Source organism: Drosophila nasuta, chromosome 2R (assembly GCF_023558535.2).
Source record: "Drosophila nasuta strain 15112-1781.00 chromosome 2R, ASM2355853v1, whole genome shotgun sequence".
Taxonomy (NCBI): domain Eukaryota; kingdom Metazoa; phylum Arthropoda; class Insecta; order Diptera; family Drosophilidae; genus Drosophila; species Drosophila nasuta.
This window is the reverse complement of record NC_083456.1, coordinates 13,480,193-13,507,516: the sequence shown is the minus strand read 5'-3', so window position 1 is coordinate 13,507,516 and position 27,324 is coordinate 13,480,193. Positions and strand designations below refer to the sequence as shown.

At 39.3% G+C, this 27,324-nt stretch overlaps 4 protein-coding genes across 4 annotated transcripts in view; 2 read left to right on the top strand and 2 right to left on the bottom strand.

Moving 5' to 3' along the window:
- Positions 1-1,081: 1,081 nt before the first annotated feature.
- Positions 1,082-27,324, top strand: part of LOC132787479 (choline O-acetyltransferase) — a gene marked incomplete at its 5' end in the record, with an annotated part of 28,580 nt that continues 2,337 nt past the window's right edge. The window contains 8 exons of the mRNA XM_060794531.1: positions 1,082-1,283; positions 18,516-18,595; positions 20,638-20,829; positions 24,677-25,444; positions 26,262-26,611; positions 26,669-26,726; positions 26,787-26,936; positions 26,994-27,194. Of these exons, the coding sequence (XP_060650514.1) occupies positions 1,082-1,283; positions 18,516-18,595; positions 20,638-20,829; positions 24,677-25,444; positions 26,262-26,611; positions 26,669-26,726; positions 26,787-26,936; positions 26,994-27,194 (2,001 nt within the window). The remainder of the gene's footprint in view (positions 1,284-18,515; positions 18,596-20,637; positions 20,830-24,676; positions 25,445-26,261; positions 26,612-26,668; positions 26,727-26,786; positions 26,937-26,993; positions 27,195-27,324) is intronic.
- Positions 1,194-14,487, top strand: LOC132787478 (vesicular acetylcholine transporter). Its single transcript, XM_060794530.1, has 2 exons — positions 1,194-1,283; positions 7,981-14,487. Exon 2 carries the CDS (start codon positions 8,445-8,447, stop codon positions 10,179-10,181), a length of 1,737 nt encoding a protein of 578 aa, XP_060650513.1. The 5' UTR covers positions 1,194-1,283; positions 7,981-8,444; the 3' UTR covers positions 10,182-14,487.
- LOC132787481 (peritrophin-55) lies at positions 20,855-21,799 on the bottom strand. The gene is made up of 2 exons (XM_060794533.1): positions 21,705-21,799; positions 20,855-21,612 (listed from the first exon to the last, which is right to left on the bottom strand). Exons 1-2 carry the CDS (start codon positions 21,712-21,714, stop codon positions 20,999-21,001), a joined length of 624 nt encoding a protein of 207 aa, XP_060650516.1. The 5' UTR covers positions 21,715-21,799; the 3' UTR covers positions 20,855-20,998.
- Positions 23,522-24,458, bottom strand: LOC132787480 (uncharacterized). Its single transcript, XM_060794532.1, has 2 exons — positions 24,356-24,458; positions 23,522-24,296 (listed from the first exon to the last, which is right to left on the bottom strand). The coding sequence occupies exons 1-2, from the start codon at positions 24,438-24,440 to the stop codon at positions 23,677-23,679; spliced, it is 705 nt and encodes a 234-aa protein (XP_060650515.1). The 5' UTR covers positions 24,441-24,458; the 3' UTR covers positions 23,522-23,676.

The following is a 27,324-nucleotide window of genomic DNA, read 5'->3' as shown; positions in this document are numbered from 1 at the left end:
ATTAAAAGAGAATTGTCATGTGCTCTGGTTCAATTACACTATTACGCAAATTGAAAATAACGCTAGTCGACAATAGTCCCTCGGAATGCCTTACATAAGCTCCCTCAAAAAGTATGCTACAGAAAAAACCAGCGAGAGAACAAACAAATAAAAATACACAAAAATACAAAAACAAAATGTAGTGGAATGAATGAAGAAGAAGACGAAGAAGAAGAAAAAGCGAAGACGAATTTGGAAGCATGTAAATGCCTAGACAGGTAGAAATTGATTTTCTTTTGCGTGGGTACAAAAACAAATGCCAGAGCCAAAGGCAAATGCCATAAGACGGCATAGCGCGAATAGAATTTTATTCAAATGTGCTCAACTAGGCGAGAGTAATGTGCATGGGAAAACAGGCAGGCAGGCTAGCAAGCAGGCAGACTAGAGAGAGTTGGGGGCGAAAGAGCTGGCTGTCGGTGAGCAAGCAAGCAAGCCAATTGGTTGGCTGCCACATGATGGCGCATGCGTCATATCCTGCGCCGTGGAAAGCTCACGTCTTTGGCGCTGAGCCACAGAGCCACGCTAAGCGAGAGACCTGCGACCGAGCGTGCAGCTGGAATTCCAGGCTGAATACCGAAAAATGACGGTATACAAGCAGCGACGTGAAAGCAGCGCCAGACAGAAGTTACCTTTGCTCCTGCCCGGACGACACAACGCACGCTGCTATTTGCTGTCGTTGTCGTTGTCTGGCCTCGGCCTCCCACACACACAAAAATCAACAAAAAAAAAAAAAAGTTTGCAAATTGTTAACAACTAAATCAAATTATATGTATATAATTAATTTTCTGGTTGCAACAAAACAAACTCATTTTTGTGTTCGAAAACGGGCGTAAGCGAGCGTGTAGAGTGTCAGCGGTGTTCGGTGTGTTCCGTGGACTGTTTTCTCGGTTTTCTCGGCATTTTTGGGATTGTCTCGTCGTGTGCCAGTGAGTGTGTGTTGTTTTTTACATAACCCAACTGCGTGAGGCTCGCGTGGAAAAAGAAAGTAAGCAGACAAATTTTGGTCGAGCTCTTGCTGCTGCTGGCGCGCATTTTATCCTAATTGCTGCATCCACTCATAACGAACGTGGCGTCCAACGAAGGCAACAGCAGCGCCGCGGGCAGTGGCGCGGAGTCGGCCGCCCTGTTCTCCAAATTGCGTAGCTTCTCCATTGGCAGCGGGCCCAACTCGCCGCAGCGTGTTGTCTCCAATTTGCGCGGGTTTCTTACCCACCGCCTCAGCAATATCACACCTAGCGATACAGGTTAGCTATCCACTAAATTGAATACATATATAACATATACTCGTATATATTTAGATGCTTTTTGAAATTCTGTTGAAAAAATTACGAGTATTTCAAGTACTTACATAACCTGAGCCTTAGACTGAATATGCATATAATTAAAATTAAACAACTTCTCGCATACAAACACAAACACTACAAGAGCTGCAAGTGTGTGCGAGTGTGTGTGTTCGTGTTCTCAGCATTCACCTCATTTCTACTCTCCTGCTCCTGCTAGTTGTCCTTTGGCAAACGCACACTCTTACACACATACAAGCACACTCTCACAAACACGAATGGGGGCTTATACAAGGCAAGGTATGGATAGACACATTTGTTTTACGATATGAGCGAACGTTATGCTTCGTCTCTCAGTGAAACGAAATGGAATGAAACAGTTACAGTCAAGTCTCCTAACGTGTCAGCGGCGACAGCGCGAGCGCTTCCTGTTCTTATGCAATGACGATACGAAATGTTAATGAATATGAATGAAAAGAAATGAATATAGCTTGAAAAGTTCATAAAATACAAATTTCCAGATAAGATGAATAATAAGGAATAACTTCTTAAAAGTGTCCAGAAAGGAGGATATATTTTCATTTTTCTTTATATTGTCATATTATATGTTGACTAAAATTATAATAAATAATATCAAATTTTTTAAAGAATGAAATAAATGAATAGAAATGAATACGTTTTTAAAAGTTGCTAGATAAGAAGATATTTTGGTTACATATTGCTATATTATTATATCGACTAAAATATAATATAATTTTTAACATTTTTCAAAAAATGAAATTACTGAATAAAGCATTTTTGGTACATATTTGATTTACGTTTTTCCATTCTTTAGAAATTTTTGAATGCCAGTCCTATAGTTTAATTAGAATGATGATTGTTTTTTATGTTGACAAATTTTGAATATGTCGAATATATTCATTGGCATTAATCATCATATTCTGCACTACAAATATAACAAAAAAGTTAATTTGAAAATATATGAACTTAAAATTTATATTTTAACATCGATTGAAGAGAAGAAGCAATTTCATGCAAAAATGGTTATTGGGAAATGATTAAAACATAATATATAATTTCTAAAATAGTTTAAAAAGAAGCCACAATTTTATATAAAATAATTTTTCTATTGAAAAGTAAATAATTTTACGAATATCTTTTCTGTGCTAGAAATTTCTTTTCACATTCTTTTATTAATATTATATAGTGTAACATACACAAGAATCTGCAGAGTCCACGAAATTGTGTTGTTACGAAACTAACGTTAAATTGTACGCTTACTACAATAAGTTAATAAAAACTAAATTTATCAAAATTAATAAAATATATTGTCATGATAGACTTAAATATTTTGCAGATGATCAACCAACGTTTATTGGATTTTTTCATATTCTTAACTTCAAGAAACGGAACTTATTCTCTTTAATAATTTAAACACTGCACAAATGCTTAAACACAACATATTTCATCTCTATCTGCTCATTTCGTTTCATATTTGCATAAAGTCTAATCAACTATCAAGTATTTAGACTCTTAAAAAACGTTATTTAAATACAAATGGGGTCATTATTGTTGCCATCTATTTTATATTATAAAAGTCAAAGATGCATGCGAAGATTGCCGTATCTAATAAACTTGGTAAAGTTTCTCATTAAATTAAAAAGCGAAAAAACAACGCTAATTTAGTAGACTGGCAAAAATGTTTATTAACACCGACTGAAACTTAATCATAAAAGCGCAGGTAACTGGTTGTGGAATTCACACTATGCAGTATTTGCCACGGATGCTGCTTTGGCTGCTGTGGCTGCTTCATAATGAAGGCAATAAATATAAATTTCCCACACAAACACGAGAAACAACACACAAATAGTATAAACAAGACAACGGCTGCCTCGTCATTAGATTGTTTGCCTTGTTTGCCGTTGTCGTTGTCGTAGCCGTTGCCGTTGTTGTAGACGCGTTTGTAACGCTGATGTGTTCATAGCGGTTTCATGTCAAAACAAAAAGGGGCGCAACATCATTCTCCCCGAAGGGTGGCCAAGGGTTCGACCCCACAGCAAGGACAGCGACAGCGACGGCGACAGGCAAAGACAAAGACAAAGGCTGCTGCTGCTGCTGCCTGGGGCAGCCAGGAAGGTAGCTGTTGTAATAAGCCAAACGAGAAACAAGTAACGCATTTGTCTTGATGCCTGTCTGATAAAACGCCAACCCCAGGACCAGACCGCAGAGCAACCAGCTCGAGGGTTGGACCCTGCTGCTGCTGCTGCTGCTGATGGCTCAATGTGGCAGCAGCATCAGCATCAGCATCAGCAAAGGAGTCTGTGTCTGGCAGGCAGTCGGGCAGCATCGATGTGCCACATCAAAAGTCGTAAAACGGGCGCTGATGGTGTTGTTGATTGGCAAGCATTTGTAGCGCTGCAAATGTTCACATTTTCGGGGCTTAAAACTGGCCCCGGTGATAAGACCCAAGACTTGCCTGAAGCATTGCCATTAATCAGAATCTTTCGAAATTAACTGCTGCATACATAATGATAGTTGTTGCCTCGACTGCTGCCCCATGTACAATTTATGTGTCTATATTGAAGTAAAGGAAAAAAGCAATAAATGTTCCAAGTCCGAAGTAATTTATGAGCAAATCAATTTGTTGCCGTGGCCAAAGTGCTGACCAGCACTTACCTAGAACGGAGAGTGCGAAAAAAGTTCATATTATACGCCCACGAATAGGAGACGGGCCACGCCCAGTTAATGTTTTGATTTATGGCCAATGCGTCGCAATGTGTGGGTGTGTTAGGGAGGAAGGAAGACACGCATACGCCCCATGGTACCAGAGCAAATTGCCACAGCTACGCATAATGTATATGCTTTTATTTTTACGATTATGCGAGCGAGAAAAAGCTCGTCATGTTCGCAGCCTGAGCCGCAGTCTGAGCCCAAGCTTGGGCTGCCTTAAAGCTAAGTGGCCGCGCATTCTTTGGGGAATTGATAAAAGCCATTTTAAGCTCGTAACAGAAACAATGACAACAACAGAGACCAAGCTAAGAATGAAGCATCTATCTGCTGGTCGACGTCTCCGACACGTTTTGGGATGTAACTGATGCTTTTGGGATTTTGATAATTTAACTGCCCCAAGGCAGTCGTAGAGTGCCTTGCCTTTTGCCTTAGCTTGTATTTAGGCTCGTTTGTAACTTTTGCAATTAAAAAACGTGGCCGCAAGCCAACCAATTAAGCTAACCCAATTGCAGCTAACCCAGTGAAATCGATAGGGGCGCAAAAGACATAAAGTGCGACATAAAGAAAAGTCAATTAAACTTGAAACAACGAGCGAAGTACAATGCGAAGAAGCGTCAGCTTGTCTGACAAAAGAGGGTTAAGGCCAAAGCGCAAAAAGGGCGCATTGCTAATCGATCAAGTGGTTTTCCGTTCTGTTGTTACTCGTATTTTGCTTACTTTTCTTACCTTCTTACTTGTTGTGGCTATTCGACACGCTTCGCTTAAGTTGGCCATAAACTGGGCACAGTTCATTAGCTAAGCACAAATTGCGCAAGTTCCACATATCGTTTATCAATAAGCGTGCGCCCAAAAGTAGGCAACATTAATATGCTTACGCCTCAACTCACACACATAACATAAATACATTCTCGTATACATATAATTGCTCTAGTGAATCGTAGAAGGAAACGTTGTGTTTTCCAACCCTTCGCTCGCCACTTGAGCAAAGCAGCTTACAACACTTCAACAACACTTCGAGGGGGGTCCAGAGGCATATGTCTATATATTGTTCTGTGTGTTTGTCTCTTGTGTCGACGTGAGAAACGCGGCTTATGATAAACATTATGATTGGATTGGCACATGATACCCGTAACAAAAAAGTACGTGCAGCACACTTACGTTTTATTGATTTATTAACTAATGTACGTTATATGCTCGCATTTGTTTTAAAAAACTGCTACAGTCAGGCCATTTGTATTCTTTGCAACATTTATGAGTTTGTATTTTTTGCTCGACAATGATACGAAATTGTATTTTACGCTGATTACCTCGTCAGACACACCGACACACCCACCCATCCAGGCTACAGTCGCTGCAAAACGTACTGCGCCACAGGCAACTGAAAAATAAATGTAATTTCATTTCGCGTTCTTGCCTCTCACCATTTTCCTTTTCATTTTTCCCTTCTTTTCCTTTTTTTTTTATTTTAATCCCAGCAGCTTTGCTGCAAAAGATCAACTGCTGTGAAGTTCCCAAGACAACACGCTAAAAAAAACTGTGGCAAAAGTCGCTGATCATCCTCTCGGTTGTGTTTCAAGGTGAAGCACCTCGTTGTGGGGGGTGTCGAAATCATAAACTCGAAAAATCAAGTACTTTTCTCTTATACAAAACTTAAAGTTGCCTTTGTTCATAACTTATGCAAAGATAAAGATGAAGAAACAAAAGCTCAGCTGCTGCTTTTGCCAGGCGGCTCAAGTTGCTGGCGAATATCTCATTTTGCACAAAAAAAGTGCACTTTGAGTGCGCATAGATTCAATTTCCACTCACACACTCGAAGTGACTTTAGTTGGGTGTATTCAAGGAATATTTTCTATCCCATTAGAAATGCAACATGAAGCATACATTTGCTTTGAAAGTTTCTCTACTTAGTTATGTACGCTCGACTAGCTAATTGCTGTGGGGAAATATGAAAAGGAAACCCAAATAAAGCGCCACTGGGATAATGAAGGGGCTCCACACAAAAGGACGCTGAGCTGAGGGGCTAAATTTAATGTCGGATGAACGCAGTCCGAAAATGTTTTATGCGTTGAGCTAAGAGCTGTGAGCTGGGAAACTCATCAGCTGTCCAGGGTATTTCTGCCAGTCACTGCGGAAGCGGAAAAAATCAATAAAATTATAAAGGCGTAAATATAAATTGGCGCTTTTTGATGTTGTTCTGATGTATGCCCAGCGTCTGTATATATTTATATTTCCGTGTTCCTAGACTCTTTAATTTCTCAGCTGGTTTTTTAGGTCTGTTCTCATTATTATAACAAACATGTTGTTGGCACACGTTTCTGCACTTGACTCGAGTTGCTGCTCTGGCAGCAGCAGCAACCCCTGGCTTTGATAAAAAAAGCGAAACCTTGGCATGAGTATATGAGTATAGCATGAGTGTAGAATGAGTATATGAGTGAGTGTAGCAACCCCAGGGTCAAGTACAACGACCCACCTGGGCGCTAGCTGGCTCTCACTCTCCTCTGTTGTTATTGTAGTTATGGGCCTGGAGCATAAAAAAAACACACACACACACACATACATACAGAGAAAATTAAAGTCGTTGCATGAAAAATAACATTGAAACACGGCACACGAGACATACGATAATTGACTCATGTGGCTGAGTCTAAGGGCGGACGCGATCTGCCGCTTTTGCTGCTGCTGCTTGCTGAGCTCCCTCCAGGCACAGACACAGCAAAGTTTGGGGAATATAACACACACATATACACACACTAGTAAACCAATACACCCACACGAACGTGGTCATGAAAATTTAATGATAAAACGAAATGTTTTTTCCAACGTCTCGTGTATACCAAAGTAAAGTTGGATTGGCAAGCTTCGATGGGGCGGGGAACACGGAACACGGAACAAGGAACAGGGAAGAGGGATGTATTCATACCCTGCACACGTAATGTTTTATGTTGTGTCTATTTGGGGGATGGCACTGAGTACGTTACAAGGTAGATAAATGTTGAAATTAGATCAACATAGATAGCTCACAAGGGGAGCAAAGAAGACCCAAAAAAAAAAGAAAAAAACACAGCTAAAATATAAAAGTTGAGAAAAAACAAAAAATAGAAACGTGTGGATAATGTGTATAAAATTTCTAGTTCGATGCAGGTGAGTTCAAAGACAAAGTTGCTTCAATTATGCGAATTTCATTTCCATTAAGCAAAGCAGAAAATATTCTGCAGGTCGATGGGGTTAGAATTGGAATTTGAATTGGTTTGCGTGCTTGTTCAAGAGGTGCCTGTTGTACATATTGTATGATATTATATTGTCAAGCAAAAAAAGCAATGATTATAATTACAGATTCGAGTGTGGCCACGCGACTTTCGAGGGCGCAATTATAATACGCTTTTGTCTAATATAGTACATACATACTTGTATATAACAAACTCTATGTAAATCTTGGTCGTAATCACAATGAGAGCGAAAAGCAATTAAATTGATTGCCTTTTGTTCGTAATGCTGTTATGAATAATTAATGCTTTAATTATAGAATCTTTTTGGTACTCGTATACGTATATTTGTTTTTATGATTGAAATGTGTGTTAATTGTGCCGAACGCGCGCTTCTTAACTAATCTGTATACTTGATGTGTATATAAATTTCTACAATCGGGAATTGTGTGAATTAATCTTAACAATACACTTTTTGTTCACCAGCAGGCATCCTTTTGCAACACAGAAACAACATTTCAATCATAAAATCAAATTAAATCAAATCAAAAATCAAACAAAAATATACTTTAACGAATGAATCAAATGTCCTCTTAACAAGAACTAAATAAATTATTATATGCAGAAAGAGAGAGTGAAATTAGTTTGAGCAAAAAATAATAAAAAATAAACCAAACAAAAAAAAAATAAAATAAAACTAACGAAATCTTGTTTCTGTGTCGTTAAAGGTTGTTCACTGGCATGCCAACAACTTGCACACCAACAACAATAACAACTACAACAACAACTACAACACGAAATCATGTAAAACACAGCTGCGTGAAATAAGAAACAATACAGTTAACCAGAGAGATCAGAGACCAGAGAACAGAGAACAGAAACCACCTCAAAAACAAGAAATTGCAGCTGCACTTGAAGCGATTGGCAAGAGTAATTAACGCGCGGAAAGCGGAAACGGAAGCGGCCATATTGAAAGAAAACGTTGCACAATTTCCGGCAGCGGTCATGAAATTGAAAAGCGCCAAAAGCACGACAAAACAACAATAAGGCAGCCACAAAAAAAAGTGGTGGCAACTTTGAGTACAAAAAAATAAAAGGAATACAAAACGCAAGCAAAAAAAGAATAGGAAGCGAAGAAAGGAGTTTAAATAATTTTTTGAAAGCATAAGAGAAAAGATTAAAAGAAAGCAAAATGGCCGCATTTCAAATACCGCTGATCAATCTGGAGCTGCGCGAGGTGAAGGAAATTGTGTGGGAGAAGATCCAGGAGCCGGTGAATCAACGTCGCCTCATCCTAGTCATTGTCTCCATTGCACTGTTGCTGGACAACATGTTGTACATGGTCATCGTGCCGATTATACCCGATTATCTGCGCGAAATTGGCAGCTTCGATGATGGGCCAACGCCACCGCCTTTGCGCGACAATGTCACCGGTCGCCTGATCCCAGTTCATCATGATCATCACGGCCAGGACTCGGCAACGGGCATACTGTTTGCCTCCAAGGCCATTGTGCAGCTGATGGTGAATCCCTTTTCGGGTGGCCTCATCGATAAGATCGGGTATGATATACCCATGATGATTGGCCTCACCATCATGTTCTTCTCCACTGCGGTCTTCGCCTGCGGCAGCAGCTACAGCGTGCTCTTCTTTGCCCGCTCGCTGCAGGGCGCTGGCTCCGCCTTTGCGGACACATCGGGTCTGGCCATGATTGCGGATCGTTTTACGGAGGAGAACGAACGTTCACAAGCGTTGGGCATTGCGCTCGCTTTTATCAGCTTCGGTTGCCTGGTGGCGCCACCTTTTGGCGGTGCGCTGTATCAGTTTGCCGGTAAGGAAGTGCCATTCCTTATACTCGCCTTGGTTTGTCTGCTGGATGGCTTGATGCTGCTGCTGGTCATGAAACCTGTGAAGGAGCAAATCAAACAGAGCAAAGAGGTCTCGAATCAAACCATTCCCATTTGGCGTCTCCTCATGGATCCCTACATTGCTGTCTGCGCTGGCGCCTTGACCATGTCGAATGTGGCGCTCGCTTTTCTCGAGCCCACCATCTCGCTGTGGATGGAGGACAATATGACAACGGAAAACTGGAAGATTGGCATGGTCTGGCTGCCCGCCTTCTTTCCCCATGTGCTGGGCGTCGTTATCACCGTGAAGATGGCCCGAAAGTATCCGCAACATCAGTGGCTTATGGCTGCCGGTGGCTTGGCGCTGGAGGGTTTCTCCTGCTTCATCATACCCTTCTGCAGTGGCTACAAAATGCTCATGCTGCCCATCTGTGTCATCTGCTTTGGCATTGCTCTGATCGACACCGCTCTGCTGCCCACTCTCGGCTATTTGGTGGATGTGCGCTATGTGTCGGTGTATGGCAGCATTTATGCGATCGCCGACATCTCGTATTCGATCGCTTATGCTGTGGGTCCGATTATTGCTGGCGGAGTTGTGGAGGCTATTGGATTTACGGCACTCAACTTCCTCATTGCCTTCTCGAATCTCGCCTATGTGCCTGTCCTGCGCAAGCTGCGCAACATCTATGACTTCAAGCCGTTCGAGAACGAGGCGAACATCTTGATGCAGGATCCACCGAACAAGGAGTATCAAACGTACGTTATGCACGATCAAAAGCCAGTCGAGGGCGATCTGAAAAATCATCTAGAGTATGGCCAGCAATATCAGCCACAGCAGGAGACCAACCTCGATGATCAGCAATACGATTACCAATCACAGCAGGGATATCAACAACAGGCAGGTGGCGGTGGCTATCAACAGGATCAGAGCTATCAGCCAGGTTATCAGGAGCAAGGCGGCAGCTATGCTCAGCCAAGGGCGATGAATCCTTTCCAGCAGCAACAACAACAACAGCAGCAGCAACAACAGCAACAAAGCAGAGGTCCTGCGGCACCAGCGAATCCATTTAGACAAGGATTTTAAACTGTTGTCTTATACAAAACTAACTTTTCTTTATGTTTACATCGTTTATTTGTGCATCTTCGAGTCGATTGTTTGTATATTTCGTTAGAGTTCTGATTATCGCAACATCGTATATCGTATGCACATAGATATACCTAATTATATATATATATATATATTACCTAATTATAGTAAGTGGTACGTACACTATAAAAAGCATAATCGTAGCATGCAATTAGTTGAAGCAGCTGCTAGTTAATGCCAAGCACTCGTTTTGTATCATACACAAAGACGCAGATTGAGCTTAAGGTTAAAGGTTATACAATAGAACAAACAACAAAATGCACGCAGCTACGATATATTCATACATACATACATCAATACTATATAGTTTAGTGCGCTATATAGACCGATATCGGTGCCCTATACTCAGTACTTCAGCAGCCGCCGTGTTTTCGTGTCTATCAGTGAAGCTAGAGAAACCAAAGCATAGTCATAATTACACACACGTGGGGAGGAAGCAACTTGCAACTGTTGCTGTTCCCATTAGATATCAGATATACATATATATATATATACTATACATATTTATACAATTTTAGAGGTAAGCGGCGCTGCTGACCTGGCCACTCGATGCCACAAGTGCCGTCGTTTCACAGGCAATGACATCAATATCGCAGACATATCACAATTTGCACAAAACTCGGAAATCGACCTCTCCAAAAATGGAGTGGAAACGTAACTCCTCCCTTTCGGGTGTCATTGTGATGGGACTTGTGTGTTAGTCGAGAATTGGTCTAGTCAGTGGAGCTATATGATTTTCGTGTTTTAATGGAATTTTCCGTTTTGACAGATTTGAACATAAGACACAACCAAGGTAACGATACATATCAGAGTCTCAATGGCTCGCCTGTTAAAATTACCAAAAGTGATATTAACTATTGCTATTAGTATATAGTAAACATACATACAACTTCTACGAGTGTATATACATGCTCGTATATATCGCATCATATCGATAAATTATTTTTAGGCCCTAATATATATACATAGCATATACAACTTTGCGAAATACTCGTATAATGAAAATATTAGATGTTTCATATTTACCTACCAATCAATTATTATTTGCTTGTCGACTCTATGTGCAAAATGGTAGAACCCCCAAAAACACCCGAGCCCCTAGCTTGATTTCGTTTGAGATTGAGATTGGGAGGTGAAATCGGGTGCGGGAACAGCCGCCGTAGTAGCTCAACGATAGCATAGCATTAAATGTGTGTACCTTATGTGTATGTAGTATGTAACTAAGTAACTCTATATCATATATTCAACATGATGATATGTTTCAACTCATATTGATTGCACCACTTTTTGAAGGCAGTTTACTGCCCCTATATTATACACAGTACTACATTTAGGCTTAGATAAACTGAATTTTTGTATACATACCTATATTACCAATCACTCAATACTGACTTCAGAGCTACGTCTGTGTGTGTATGCAGTTATCAGCACACACACACTGGCGCATAGTTTAGAGGTATAGATGTATTGGGTGTTGGAATTATCTTATAGACAAAACTTGAACATTCTGTATCCGTAAACATATCAGTGACACGGCCATTTTCAACTTAAATATATACATACAAATAGCAAACGTTATCTAATCTAGTTGATAATCTACAAGCATATACAAGAAGTTTATTCAAATTGAAAACGAACATTATTATCAACAGATTTGATTTTTTTTATTATAGATATACAATATTTATTTCCCATCCAGTATGGTAAACTGCACTGATTTTCAAAGCAATTAGTTAAGCAAAATATATAGTGAGGAGTTATATTTCAATGCACTGAATCATTTCGATTGTATCTCATCTCCCATCTATATTAATTTTATATTATTTCCTCAACATATACCATATATTATAATACTAACTTATAATAGTAATACATATTAACAAGCTTTAGTAATATGTAAACAAAAACATAATGAATAAAACTCATGAAAAAATCTCCCATCAAATGTATCAATTAAAACAATGCGCGATCGTGTGCGAACAGAATCTTAATGCAAAACTATATATATAGAAAACAAATTTACATACAATATAAAAAAAAACATTTAAAAAATAGTATATGAAAACCAAGTCAAGAGATCACATCAGAATCCATTTAAAGCATATAATAGCGAAATCTTTGAGATATTGTTAATATATGTTTTAAGCGGATGAGAAGAGAACAAACAATTATAATAAATTGTGTATCGATATATTATAATTCACATATGTATATTTAATGGGCATTTCTAAAAGCAATATACTAAATAATTAAAAGCGAAAACAAAACTTATTGCATTACTTCAATGTATTTGCATAATTGTGTTTATTAATCCTTCTACAAATGGTCTCTCTCCTATATATTAAAATCTATTCTTTTGAAAGTCAAATTCAAGTTGCGTTTTCCCAAGATATATATTAATTCGAAGAGGCCATTGAGAAGAAGAGAAATATACATATGTTATTTGAAGAATCTTCCAAAAACGGTTTAAAATTAATTATACTATATTGTAAATTTTAAATTGAAGAATTAGCAACGCGACTGGAGAGAGCCTGCGAATATTTTTATCTAAAAAAGTGAATACTTTCGAAATAAAGAAAGGTTCACAATTTAGAGAAAGGGTATTCGCAGTTGTTGCTTACAGAACATGCTAACAGTGCCGGCTATGTGTAATAACTTACGAAATTTTATAAGAATAAAAAAAAAATTGAAAAAAGAAAATAAATATAAATAAAGAACATAAAAAACAAATATATCTGTACGTATTGTAAAAATTAATATGTTGCTTAACAAAATATATAAATATGTATTTATAAAAGCAAATCACAAAATAAAGTGTAACATATAAATAATGAATTAACAAAATAAAAAAATAAAGAAAAACAAAAAATGATAATTTGAAAATTAAATTCAATATAAACATATGTATTTAAAGTGTTAAATGTTCAAAAGCATATTATAATTACTTAAACACAAAAAAAACTGGGCGCATTACGAGCTATTATTATTATCATTTCGAGAAAGTATAAAGAAATTTCAATACAAAAAATATATATATCTTAAACAAAAAAATACAAAATTAAGATTAACGAATATGAAATTAAAATGCGACTAAGGTTCATTAAGTGTTTGTTATACGTAAAATTTGATTTCAACAATTTCAAAAAGTTAATTAAATAAATTTTAAATGAAAGCCCTAAATAAATGCCGCCACAGTTCAGTTTTGTATATTTACTCTTAGTTTGAGATGTAAGTTTTGATCAAAGTGTTTCAGATAATGTATTTAAGTACTAGTGTATTACAATTAAAGAAACAAACAATTAACTATGTTAAATTATTCGCAATTTGTTTCAGCTAATGTTATAGACGTTTGTGTTATAGTACTTGTAATATTATATAAATATATATTAATATTCTAGTAATAAATCAATGAATTCGTCTAGGCATTCAAACAAAAACATAAACAAAAGCAAAAAACAAAACTAAAACACTCAAAACTGAACAACTCAACGTCTAACTCAAACTCAAACTCAAACTATTTACTACCTAACCCAGTTCTGTAACGTTGCTGTTCAATTTCAAAGTCTATCCAACTTTACGATTACTCTATAACTAAATTGAGTTTCTTACCAAATCTACTTAAAATTCAAAAACGAAAAAATACTTTAAACTACATATCCCCAAACAATTATAACTATTTAAATGCTATAGCTGAGAAACGACTTAACATAGCTAGAACCTAAAACGTATTGATTCAACCCTCAGACACAGATACAGGAAATTGTGGAAACCAATACAAAACAAACAAATTTCAATAATCAAATGTATACAAACTCATGAGATAATGCCAATCTTCGGTTAGCCGAAGCACACAATATCCTTGCAGATATAAATAATATGATGAGTTCAACCAAATCTGGAAGGATATTTAAGTGCAATCAAGGTACACATTTGACATCAAGTTGAAATATTAACAGAAATTGTTTAAAACACAACACAACAAATATATATCATGAACAACAATGGGCAAATGGTTATAAGTTATGATGAATTACGAATGAAATACGAAATGAAATGAACAGCAAACAAATACACTATGAATATGTACGGTACTCAAAACGAATGAGCAGAAAATGGTACGAGTAAGTGAACAACAACACAAATCGAATGAATAATGCATATTACAGAGCGAAATACACATAAAACAAATACTATTGAAATATAATTGTTAACCATGAAAAAAAAGAACGAAAACAAGTCTTTCAATTGGGACAATGCTATTAATTATATTAATTAGTTAATGAAAACTGTGCAACGTAGAAAGAGTAAGTTGAAAGTTTGCCTTGTGGAACTTGCTTCAGGTGGAAAGCCAGTAACTTTTCCAAGCAAACTTTACTAATGGTGGTTGATGGTGGGCTGGCTGCAGGCTGGTGGCTGGTGGTTCGTGTGGTTCATGTACTCATCAAAGTTATCAAGCCAGGGAGTGTGGGAAGCCCAAGTAAATTGTGTGCGTGCCCTGCGGCCAGAAATTCGGACGTGGAAAATGATTTTGTGTTTGCAATTTCCATTAGCAACTTTTGCCCCAGCGCAACGTGAAACCAGGACACGCATGAAGGGGGAGCACGTTTCCACCACAGCTCAAGGTAGTCGATAGATACACACAAATACTATGTATAGAAATAGAAAAGAGAGATTCAGATACAAATGTATCTACAATAAGAGTCGGGTCAGCTTAGCTAACCGCAACTATTTGACCGAACTCGTTGCTGGAACAATACGTAAGCAATTTACGCTTTCCGCTTGTTTCAACTTGAACAATTAGAAAAAAGAGAAGAGAAGAAAAAAAAGCTGCCAGTTAATTTGAGTTTGCCATGGAACAGGGAAGAGACAGTGGAGCGAGGAGTTCCAAGTTCAACAATGAATAGGCCGCAAACAAAAGCGTCGAAGAGCGGCAAAAGCGCAGCCGAAGGGTCGCCAAAAACTGTATTGAAAGTGGCGTAAAACAGGAGCGTTAAGACCGTAAAGGATTTACGGCTCAATTGTTACGTGTGCGTGCAGCCTCAAACAAGAGGAAGAACAGGAGAGGCAGGAGTTGAAGCAGGAGCAGGAGCAGCATCAGCTGAAGCCGAGCCGAGCCACCCTTAAAATGTGTATAAATTGAAGCGAAGCCCTTTACGAGCAGCGAAAGCGAACAAAAGCAGGAGAGAGACCCATTCTTGCATTCATTTATTCATTCGCTCATTCAGTCATTCATTCATTTATTCAACAATGTTATGACCATACAACTTCCGCCCTGGCACCAGCCAAATACTCTCCTACTTATATTAGACCTTCCTGCTCCTGCTGAGGTCACAGCTTGTTTCTGTTGCTGGTGTTTTATGTAGTCGCAACGTGTCGCGGGGGCGTTTCTCGGATTTGTTTTGGCCTTTTTAAATTGTTCTGCTTCATTTGTCACGCTTGTTTCCTCGATTCAAGCAATGCGGCAAGGATTTTGGCAATTATTTTATTTTTTACCACGATTCAGCAGAAAATCCTTAATACCAAACATACCTTTGCGTGTTACGCATTCGCGATTAATTTGGGAAATAGATCGATTATGTCTTTAGATCTACATGCAGATTGCTTGAATGTGTTTGCCTACCCCATGTTTTTACCCCTCATCGAAGGCAATAATGAGCTGAGGTCGTGGGGTTGACTTTCGCTGAATTGGAATGCTGTCTGCCTGCCTGCCAGCAGAAACATTATTTTTCACTGGGATTACATTTTTATCGCCATCTCTGACAGGCGGCAGCAGTTTGCTGTCGTCTGGGATTGGGGTCTGGGGTCTGTTAGTCCTGCCTCCTCCTAGCGAAAGAGCCGCAATGAATTCGAGCGTGATTTTTGCCGCATGTTGGTTTATTGAAGCGTTTTATTGCTGGTTGTTAAACAGTAGGCGTGTGTCCAATAAGCTCCAGCTCGTTGTTTGGGGTGTAAATCGTTGTGTCTATATGTTGCTCTCGTTTTCCCCAAACCAGTGTTAAAGATGATCATAACGTGCTAATGCATCATTCGATTGGCTAAAATGCAAATTGAGTTATGGGAAACAGAAAACTTTTTGAGACCCAAAAGCAAAAATGTAATCATGAGTAGACAAAATAACTGACAGCGAGCAACAAATTGAAGCTGACGTCTGCACACGAACCTGAACACGGAACGGCTTCATCAATAACCAAGGGGGAAATCTAGACAGTTCCTTTGGGTAGAAAACGGAAGTCCAAATCGATGTCGATGGCAGAGTGGAAGTACGCCCAGTGTCTGCTGTAATGGTGCATGAATATCTGATTAGCCGACTGTCTGTCTAATCAAAAATCCCAGCATCAATCAATCAATTGGAAAACAAGTAATTGAATGTGTTGGATACAAAAAAATAAAGAAACTGGCCAAGCGTATGCAAGCCAATAATTTAAATATGCACATATACTTTAACAAAGTTCGAGAGAGTGCCGAAATCGACACCTGCAAACGTTGCTAGTCAGCAGACGTTACGTATACGTAATTACTTTTGGGTAAACAGTGATGAGGGTCTTATTACATTTCTTTTTGCTGAAAGTATACCTTATTAAGAATGTAGTATAAATAATATATATAAGAGGGCATTATAAATAGTTTATAGCAGTATCAAATTACAACTTTAAGCATACTTTAACAAACTCAATAAAAATATCTTACGTTTGTAGTTAGCTATTTCAACATGAATACATTTCTATTTAGCTGTTAAATTATAAATACGTTCAACCCTTACGAATTCGTCTTTCACTTTAAAACTCAGCTAATGATGATATAAAAACATGAAACGAGTTAAAGATGATGTATTGCCGGGTTAGCTCAGAGCTCTCTGTGCCCCCCCATACTTCCGGCTTAATTACTTAATTTGCATTTTCCAAACTCATCCTGTGCTTCCCTAATACAATTTATTATAATTTGCAGTCAACTGCGTGGCAAACTCATCTAGTTCTCCTTCCTCCATACCTCTAAAAAGCAGAAGACGCTGATTGCTAGACAGGCGGCTGGTTAAAGCTTGTGGTTAATGTTGTGCCAGCCAAAGACAACAGTCACACTTCGTGTAACAGCAACAGCAACAGCAACAACAAAAGAACGGACGTTCAAATTGCTGCCACGTGACTCCATTGTTCGATGGCAGCCACAATGAGACCGACCAACTGTAGCTAGTTGTACTCGTTGTCAGGTCGCGGGGGCAGATAATGAAAAAAGGATAATAAATTGCATTAAATTTGGCCAGGGTGACGCGTGTGCCATTGAGGGCTGTTAGAGGAGCGTTTTGCTTTTATCATGATTGTCGTAAAACCATTTTTATTAATAACATTATGATTGTCATAAGTTGCCCGTGCTAAGCTTTTGCCTTTGTGTCCATCAAGTGGCAGCCATTTTGAAAGATGTGAAACTAAGTGTGTGAAAGAGAGCGAGAGTCAAAGAAAAAGGGAGAGAGAGTGTGTATGTTTCTATTTCCATTAATTTGTTATAAGATGTGCCAGAGGACAGCACTCCGCCTCCAACTCCGACTCGGACTCACACTCACTTGGCCTAAAAGCTAATAACGGAAATTGCCGTTTCTTTGGGCAACCGGAAGTGCTTACATACTCGAGTTACATGGCAAACTTTAAAGGAAACCAGAACGGACACTTGAGCCGGGAAATGTTCACAACTTTAAGTCGTAGTTTTATTGCACTTCTCAACATCAACGGAAGGCAGCAATAAATGCTCAAGCGTTTTCCTTGATGTCATTTCGATAACAAAAAAGAAGAAAAAAACTACATACACACGTATCTATGTCGAGAGAATGTTCTAAAGATTAGAAAGGGAACAAAACGAAAATGGTTGAAATAAAATTGAAGGAAACTTCTGCAACGAACAATCTAATTTTGTACACGCACTTTGTGCTGTCCGATTAGGTTTCCATTCAATCGAATTTTCGAATCTGACATCCACATCAATGATAAACTATAATCGTCATGTCCTCAGCTCAAATTCTTCGGAAGCTACCACAGACCATCGGACACTTGAGTCAACTGACAATGATTAACTAGCGGTGGCTTCAATGAGGCACTCGATATCAGGGCCTTTAGATTAATCGAGACATGTGCATGAACAACAAATTAGTCAACAATTTGATTTCATGAACAACAATAGCTTATTTCTGCTGGGGCAGTCCACAGCGCTTACTAATAATGATTATAAACATATTATACTTGTATTTTAATTGCAAATTTCCCATTAATTTCGTTTTTTTTTTAGGATGGCGAGACTCGATTCTGTCGATACCGAAGAAGTGGCTATCCACGGCCGAGTCTGTAGACGAATTTGGATTCCCTGACGTGAGTAAAATTGATTTAACAATTCCCCAGCAATTCTTTGCAGTCAGTCTTGCAAATATTTGAACTGTAGCTCAACAAACTTGCTACTCTCTACTAATTCAAATACAAACACACGAGGGAGAGAATAATACAGATACATACACACACACACACACACATACACGCACACAGTTCGAGAGACAGACTAATCCTGTTTGTTATAATTACAAATGCAAATAACGAAGGCTTTTGTGTACGGCAACCGGCAATGGTTCGCTGGGGAGCAACCGGAACTGCGAAGCAACCCGAAAGTCCAACTGTCAGACTGTCAGTGCGTCAGACAACTGGGCAGCCCAAAGGCAAAAGCAGCCTACAACCCACAGCAACAGTAAACAAACATAGATTCAAGCCAGGCATTCGTACCTCACTCTCTCACCTGAAAAAAGCACAGCAGCAACCCCCAAAAAATATGGAGAGATTGACATGGAAATATGTAAAGCTGAGCTGAGCGGAGCTAAACTCGCTGAGGGGGAGGACCATAATAAGGGGAGGGAAGGAACTTGACTGCTGTCAGAGTCAAATGACAGCTGAGTGGAAAGTTACTTGCAATTTTATTGCCAATGCTAAAGGCAATACCAAGCGACTAGTGAAATACTCAGATTTTACTGTCATAATTTTTCTGTTTTTTATAAAATCGTGATTTATTGTTTTCTGTAAAATAAGTTAGTTTTTATTTTAATTTTGAATATAAATAAAGAATAAAATTATAAAACAGTCTTGTGAATAATCCAATGAAGCAAAGTAAAAAATTAATTGCCTAATGGCAATACGATTAAAGTCAATATCCTAAAGCCAGAAAAAAAGTTCATTTTACTACATATGTAAATAGTATCTTTATTTTTTTGCTACACATTTCCGAAATTTTAAGAATTTTTGTGCATTCCTTTCTGTAATTTATTTTATTAAATTTTTTTTTTATTATTTTTAGTTTAAAAAGACGCAAAGTAAAAAAATACAATTATGAACTATCATGTTTATAATCTGAGTAGGGATAATTTATTATTTTTTCATTTTTGAAATTTATGAAATTTTCAGAATTCATATTTGAATTAATTTCTAATATCAAGAATTATTTATTTGATTTTTAGATTCCTAAGAAGTTATTTCTGTCCTATACCTACTATTCATTTTATTTAATAAATTTCAAAACACTTTTTTTACTTAAAAATTATTGGCATAATCATAATAACCATAAAAAGCAAAGCAAATCACCTCTAATTATTTGCAGAGTATTTGAAATCGCACGAAAAAATTGTAATTGCACATTTGGAAATATGTATGTATAACAACTACTAAATTCAATCGCTGTCTATGCTGAAATACTAAAATTAGATTCTCTGATGGTACAATGAGTGCTAATGCTTATATCCATCAAACAAAATTTAATGGCTTCATAGAAATATTGGAAATTTTGGCAGTACAACTGACACAAAAAGTTCGTGTTAGGAATGCAGTGATAAATGATAAGCAACTGACTAGTTTAGTATTTTGCACGTACTACGCAATTTGAGTTCCCCGGAATCGATTCTGAGTGTCGCAGATGGGGGAATCACTGGGGAATCTCGAGAGCGAAATTCTCAATTGAAGTTGTCAGTTGACAAGCAAAAGTGAATGCTAAAGAAATGCCAAAACATTTCAAGGAGTGGGAGCGGGTGTAAGAGGGGAAGGTTAATGCAGCACGCCCCAATGTCAGATTCATGCTATTCCCCCTTGCCTTGATAACATTTTCCCTTTTCTTATGCTTTTTCTATACATTTTCCATTTCTCTAACTTTTTTCTTTTTTTTTTTTGATTTGAAATTTGAGTCCCGAGGGTATAAGAAAAATGTTGAGCGCTGATGCTGCAGGGTTGGGTTTTATGTGGATGTACATACATATATATCAACTTCTATAATGTTGTGCATACAAATGAGCAAAACAGAGAACATCGAGAGGAGGGTAATACAATAACGAACCCTTTTTTTAACCGCTCCACCTTCTTTTTTTTTTGTATTTCGCTTGCAGACTCTACCAAAGGTACCTGTCCCACCGCTAGAGCAAACGATGGCCGACTATGTGCTGGCTCTGGAGCCCATCACGACGCCAGCGCAGCTGGAGCGGACCAAGGGCATCATCAAGCAGTTCTCGGCGCCACAGGGGCTGGGACCGCGACTGCATCAGTACCTGTTGGACAAGCGCGAAGCCGAGGATAATTGGGTGAGTGAATCGACAAGAACCGACATAGGTTGTATATAAGCTTGTATTTGTTGTATTCATTGCACTATTGAAAACTGTTGTATATTCAATCGAAAATTGTTTGTAGCGCGAGCAAAATGCATAACGGAGTTCCTTTTGGTTTACTATTGGTGATATACTGGTGCACTGCTTAGCCGACCACTGGTGGTCCAGATGGCACATTGGGAGCAGTTGGGTCTGGGCCAGGTGGTGTGGGACCCTCGTTGGGCGATGGTGGCTCTGGCACATAAATGGTGGTATCACCTGAACTGGCCGTTGTCTCCTCCTCAACGGGTGGTGTGGGCACTGTGACTGTTGTCGGCGCCTTGGTGGTCGGTGCCGCGGTTGTCGGCGCTGCGGTGGTCGGTGCTGCGGTGGTCGGTGCTGCGGTGGTTGGTGCTGCGGTGGTTGGTGCTGCGGTGGTTGGTGCTGCTGTCGTCACGGCGGCAATGTTGGTACAATTGACGGGCACCTTCAGCGAGGAGCAGGGCACGGCGGGAATGTAATCAGCACAGGGGTCGCATTGCTGGTAAACGTAGGTGAAGTACTGAGTTGAGGAGCAGTTGTTCAATGTTGGGAGGGTGGTAGCCTTATTGCTGCTACACGTATAATACGATTGTATATCGTTGTAGTTGGGCACTGCGATCCTTGTGCCAAGTTTCGAGCAATCGATGTCAACAACCTGGGTGTATTCGGGTGATGCGCATGACTGTGCCTGCACACTGACGGTGGCCAGTAGCAGTACAGCGACTGAGGAGAGAATAACTACAAACACACACAGAGACAGAGAAAGAGACAGAGAGAACATTTGTGATTACTGTATATCCTTGTGGTGATCCTTTAGTTTGAGTGCTTACCGGCTTTCATAACGCTGCTGTTTGTTGTTGTGAGCTTCCGAACTGTTTCGACTTTACTGTGTTCTTGACGTTGCGATCACTGCTCCCAAACAGCCGGGCAACGAGCCTTTTATGCCATCCAACGCCTCAAAGTTTGGCGCACTTGTTCAACATTCTGTAATCAGTTCGCTCGTCTAGATTAATTCATGTCGTACCGCGGGCCTTGTGCCAAAATTAAAATGGAAATCGAAATCAAAATGCCAAGCGACTAACTTGCCTAATTGAAATGCGTTTTAGGCTGCTCCACCCCATGCTTCCCTCTCTCTCTATTCACCGCTCCTTCATCGATGTCTGTGTAACCTGGGTAATCTTTGGGCCAAAGATAACGTAACGACACCAGCGAAAAACTACAATCGTAATGATTGAATAATCGTTCGATAGCAAGAGTAGTTTCATTCTTGACATTGCATGACAATTAGCATGGCGTTTGAATCATCTATGAGTGCGAGTTCGAGTACTCGAAAGTCTCAAATAGGCAATTCTTTTGCGGTAAATGTCATCATCATTATCATTATCATACTATATTTTGCTAACGAACATTTATTGTCTATTTGCCGCTAATAACGTTCATATCATTTTCACAACGATTCACAACCTTATTCAATCGACTGTCAAGTGTGAGTGTGCGATAAACATAGCGATGTCTTTCTTCGGAAATTCAATAATAACGGAAGTAATTGTGTCAAATTCAGAACAATCTCTCATTAAAATTCAGGGGGATCACACTTTCCTATTGTATAATAATGCACGAATACAGATTAGTAACTTTAATCGTTTACATAGTAACCAAATCTAGTAAAATATTAATAATTTAATAACTAAATTTGTCGAAAAAATAGTTTATTCTACCCTTTCATTTATAGCAAAAATCAATACTATAGTTATGAGTGCAACATTTAATTTGATCTATGATGATATTCTATATAACATGATTATCTTAGAAGTTCAATATAGATAAGCATATATAATTAGAAATGTTTAATAGTCATAGTGATGAACAATATATATTTACTATAGTGTGATAACATTTCAAAATGCCCATTATAATAATAAAATTACAAGTTTCCGATAAATTTCATGTCACTAAAGTAAATAATAAATGATAAAAAATAAATAAAATCTGACAATTTTAATTTAAAATGTCATCATAAAATATAATTTAATTTAAGAAATACAACATTTTAGAAGAAAGATTCTTAAAAAGAAAATTCTAAAATAAAACACAAATTATAAACAAAAAATGTTTTTCATTTAGAAAATGTAACTAAAATATTTAATTCTAGCGTCTTTAAAGGCTAACAAGTTTATATGTTTGCATATAACAGTTTAACACATAAAAGTTTTTATGGTTTTCGTGTCATAAAATTAGGAAATTGCATTTAAATAAAAAAGGAAAAATATAGAATTAGCAAACATAATAAAAATGTTATATCTGTCACTTTAAAAGTGAAAAACTGCATAAAAAGTTTAACTCATATATTTTTAATGGTAGTAGGAGTAGTAGGAGAAAACCAAATGCACTCTACAGAAGAGAAATAAAGGGTATTAGGCCGTCGTTACACTCGATTTCTGCTGCATTTTCGACTCTATCAAACATCAATCAATTTAAAGTGTCGACTGCTTTCGATATTTTTGTTGACAAGAACAATTAACTAATAGATTTATTAGACTATTATAATGGTGTACTGGGAATACCAGTTCCAAAGTTGTAGGAACTCCCAAAACTTCCCAAAAGTTCCAAGACGTAATAGTTTTCAATGACGGTAGTCGGAAATATATATGAATTGCAGTTAGATATTTATTTGTTGCTATTTGTGTTTGTTTTTGGAATGAAGTTTTGAATGAAATTCCGCTTGTTAATAGATTTCTTAGTATAGATTCTGTTGCTGCTTCCCCCGCATGGTGAGGAAAGAGTTATTGTTGTGTAGTTGTCTTAGGCTTTCTTCTGTCCCTTGCTGGGTGGCGTGGGCTTCTTGGCCGCCTTTGCTGGAGCAGCAGCAGCTGGCTTCTTGGCGGCAGCCTTGGCTGGAGCTGGAGCCGATGGCTTCTTGGCGCTAGCCTTCTGTGCCGATGGTGGAGGAGGAACTGGACGCTTGCCTGGCTTGGGGGCCTCAGCAACAACGGTGGGTGGCGTTGGTGGCTCAGTGGGTGGGGTTGGTGGTGTGGGGTCCAAAGGCAGAGCATTGACAACAGGCTCGTGCTCCTCATGATGAGTCAGAGGCAGCTCATGAACAACTGGCTGTGGTCCCAATACTGGTGGCACCTCATCGATCAAGTGGGTGGTGATGGGTGCTGCTGTGGGCAACGAGTCCATGGGTGGAGCGGGCACATACAAAGCTGGGGCGGCACACTGTTGCAGCACAAAGGAAAATACCTCACCGGCGGGACAATGGACAGTCAGCTGGCTGCCGAAGATGCTCTGACAGACAAAGTACTCCGAGTTGCTGAAGTAGCTGGGCCAGCGGATGCCAACCTCCTCGCGGGTGCACTGCAGCTTGTAGTCCAGGCGAGCCTGCGACAAAGCCAATAGGCTGAGCAGAGTCAGAGCGAATACTGCAAGTGAAGGAAATTGAATAGGATGCCAGAACAAAATGTATTTAGGTAGTTGTTACCTTTCATCTTGGCTGGTTTGTGTAGTGGAGCTTGGGGTATCCGTTGATGGTAGATGAAGCTTTTGTACTGACTTCCCATTGCCATCCCTGGCCACTATTTATACATGGTTGATGTGCGCTATCAATCAAGATCTTAGATCTGCGATCGATGCCTTATCGCACGCCCAATGATAACGCCCCGAAATATTCAGAGAAATTCGACCCCACCCAGAACATTATTATCATCAATGTCATTGAGCACTAATTGAATTTGTAATGTCATTTCCATGTTTTGTACATCCCACACACACACACACACACACACACCTCCACATCTTTTAGGCCTACTATTACTGGCTCAACGACATGTACATGAATGTCCGCATCCCCTTGCCGATTAACTCGAATCCTGGCATGGTCTTTCCGCCCCGTCGCTTCCGCACCGTCCACGATGTCGCCCACTTTGCAGCCCGTCTGCTCGATGGCATTGTCGCCCACAAGGAGATGCTGGACAGCGGCGAGCTACCGCTGGAGCGCACCGCGTCTCGTGAGAAGAATCAGCCGCTCTGCATGGCCCAATACTATCGTCTACTGGGCTCCTGTCGTCGTCCGGGCGTGGAGCGTGACTCGCAGTACTTGACGCCCCGTGAGAAACCCATTGACAGCGATGAGGATCGCCATGTGGTCGTCATCTGTCGCAACCAGATGTATTGCGTTGTGCTGCAGGCCAACGATCGTGGCAAGCTGTCGGAGAGCGAGATTGCTTCGCAGATCCTTTACGTGCTCAGCGATGCTCCCTGTCAGGCCGGCAAGCCGGCGCCCATTGGACTTCTCACTGCAGAGCCGCGCACTCGTTGGGCTCAGGATCGTGAGGCCCTGCAGCTGGATGAACGCAATCAACGCAATCTGGAGCTGATTGAGACGGCGCTGCTTGTGCTCTGTCTCGACGAGCCGCTGGGTGTAAATTTCAATGCACGCGGCTTCAGCGGTGCCACGCCCACTGTGCACACTGCCGGCGAACGCGACGAGACCAACATGGCACACGAGATGATCCATGGAGGCGGCAGCGAGTTCAACTCCGGCAATCGCTGGTTCGACAAGACAATGCAGGTATGTACTATATAGTATAGATAGTTAACGTGTAAATACTCCCAAATTTATTAAATTATTTTTAATTTACTATTCTATGTTGTAATATTTCTAATATCAAAGTTGTATTGAAAATAAAATAGTTATTTAAATGTATATATTTTACACATGGTGTATTTGTGTATTCTACATTTTGTATTTGCGTTGAATCTTTATGAATCTTTAAACTTGAAACGTTTAATCATAAACTTTATATTTTATTTCCTTGCTTTATTTTTCATTTGCCTTAAATTGCGAATATAATATTAAAATGCACATACATATTTTGAATTTCATAATTTTATGCGTATACTTAATTTATTGTTTGGTTTAAATTCCAATTGGAAACATTAAAAATATACTTGTTTGTATTTTTCTAATGTTATTTATTGTTATTAATTTAATTTCTTTATTTTTATATTGACAAACAATTGGTGCCAATTGCTAACTTAATTGCAGCCAGAGTAATAGTTTAAAATGTAATTTGATTAGAAATTGGAAAATAAATAAATACAATTATCTAGTATATTTAATTATTTTGCTGTATCGTCTGCTGCAAATTTACTATAGTTGTCGTAATTACTCGATATATTAATTAAACATAGGTTACATTTGAAATTATAAATTACAAAATAATTTAATATAAATATGTTTAATTGCCATAATTGAGCTGCTCTAATGTGTGCTGCGAATATATAATTTTCGTTAAGCCTTCGATTAAATCTTTTTTTAATTAGTTAATCTTGAATTGTCATTAAATACTCGATTAATAAATGCAATATCCACTTAACCTCAACAGCTCATCATCTGCACAGATGGCACTTGGGGTCTTTGCTACGAGCACTCCACATCCGAGGGCATTGCTGTGGTGCAGTTGCTCGAGAAGATCTACAAGAAGATCTTGGATCATCCGGCCGATGACAACGGCATGCCACAGCATCACTTGCCACCGCCCGAGCGCCTCGAGTGGCATGTGAATGCCCAGGTGCAGCAACGTTTCACTCAGGCGGCCATCACAGTGGACAAGGCCATCGATAATCTGGACTTTTATGTGTATCGCTACAAGGGATATGGCAAGAACTTTATCAAATCCTGCCAGGTCAGCCCGGATGTCTACATACAGCTGTCCCTGCAGCTGGCCCACTTCAAGTAAGTCTCCGAATATCAAACGGAAATCTGAGCTTAAAACATTTCAACTAATTGCAGACTCTATGGTCATCTGGTGGCCACTTACGAGAGTGCTTCCACCAGGCGCTTCCTACACGTAAGCGAGCCCATATCTTTATTTTATCATTTCAAATTGATTGATTAATTGGTTCTTTAGGGTCGCGTGGACTGCATACGCGCTGCCAGCTCCGAGGCTTTGGAATGGGCCAAGGCCATGTGCCAGGGTGAAGGGGCGAATGTGCCGCTGGAGAGCGATCGCGAGGACGACGAGGAGGATGCTCGCAAAGTCAAATTTAGCATTTATAGCGTAAGTCATTTCCATCCTTACTTTAACATCAATTTCAATTGTTGTCACTCTTTGTAGAAGGACCATCTGCGGGAATTATTCCGCTGCGCTGTCGCCCGCCAGACTGAGGTGATGGTGAAGAATATTCTGGGCAATGGCATCGATATACCGCTGTTGGGTTTGCGCGAAGCTAGCCTGGAGGTCACCGGCGAACTGCACGAACTCTTCACCGACGAAGCGTACAAGATATCGCAATGCTTCCTGTTGTCCACCAGCCAGGTATCGAGCATTGATCACTCTCTGTGTCAAGCACCTTTCACGGCACCAAAGCACCACTCACTCTTTCATTTAACTTTGTGCACCAATTTTGTATATTGTCTAATTGTCTAATCTTTGCACCACAGCACCC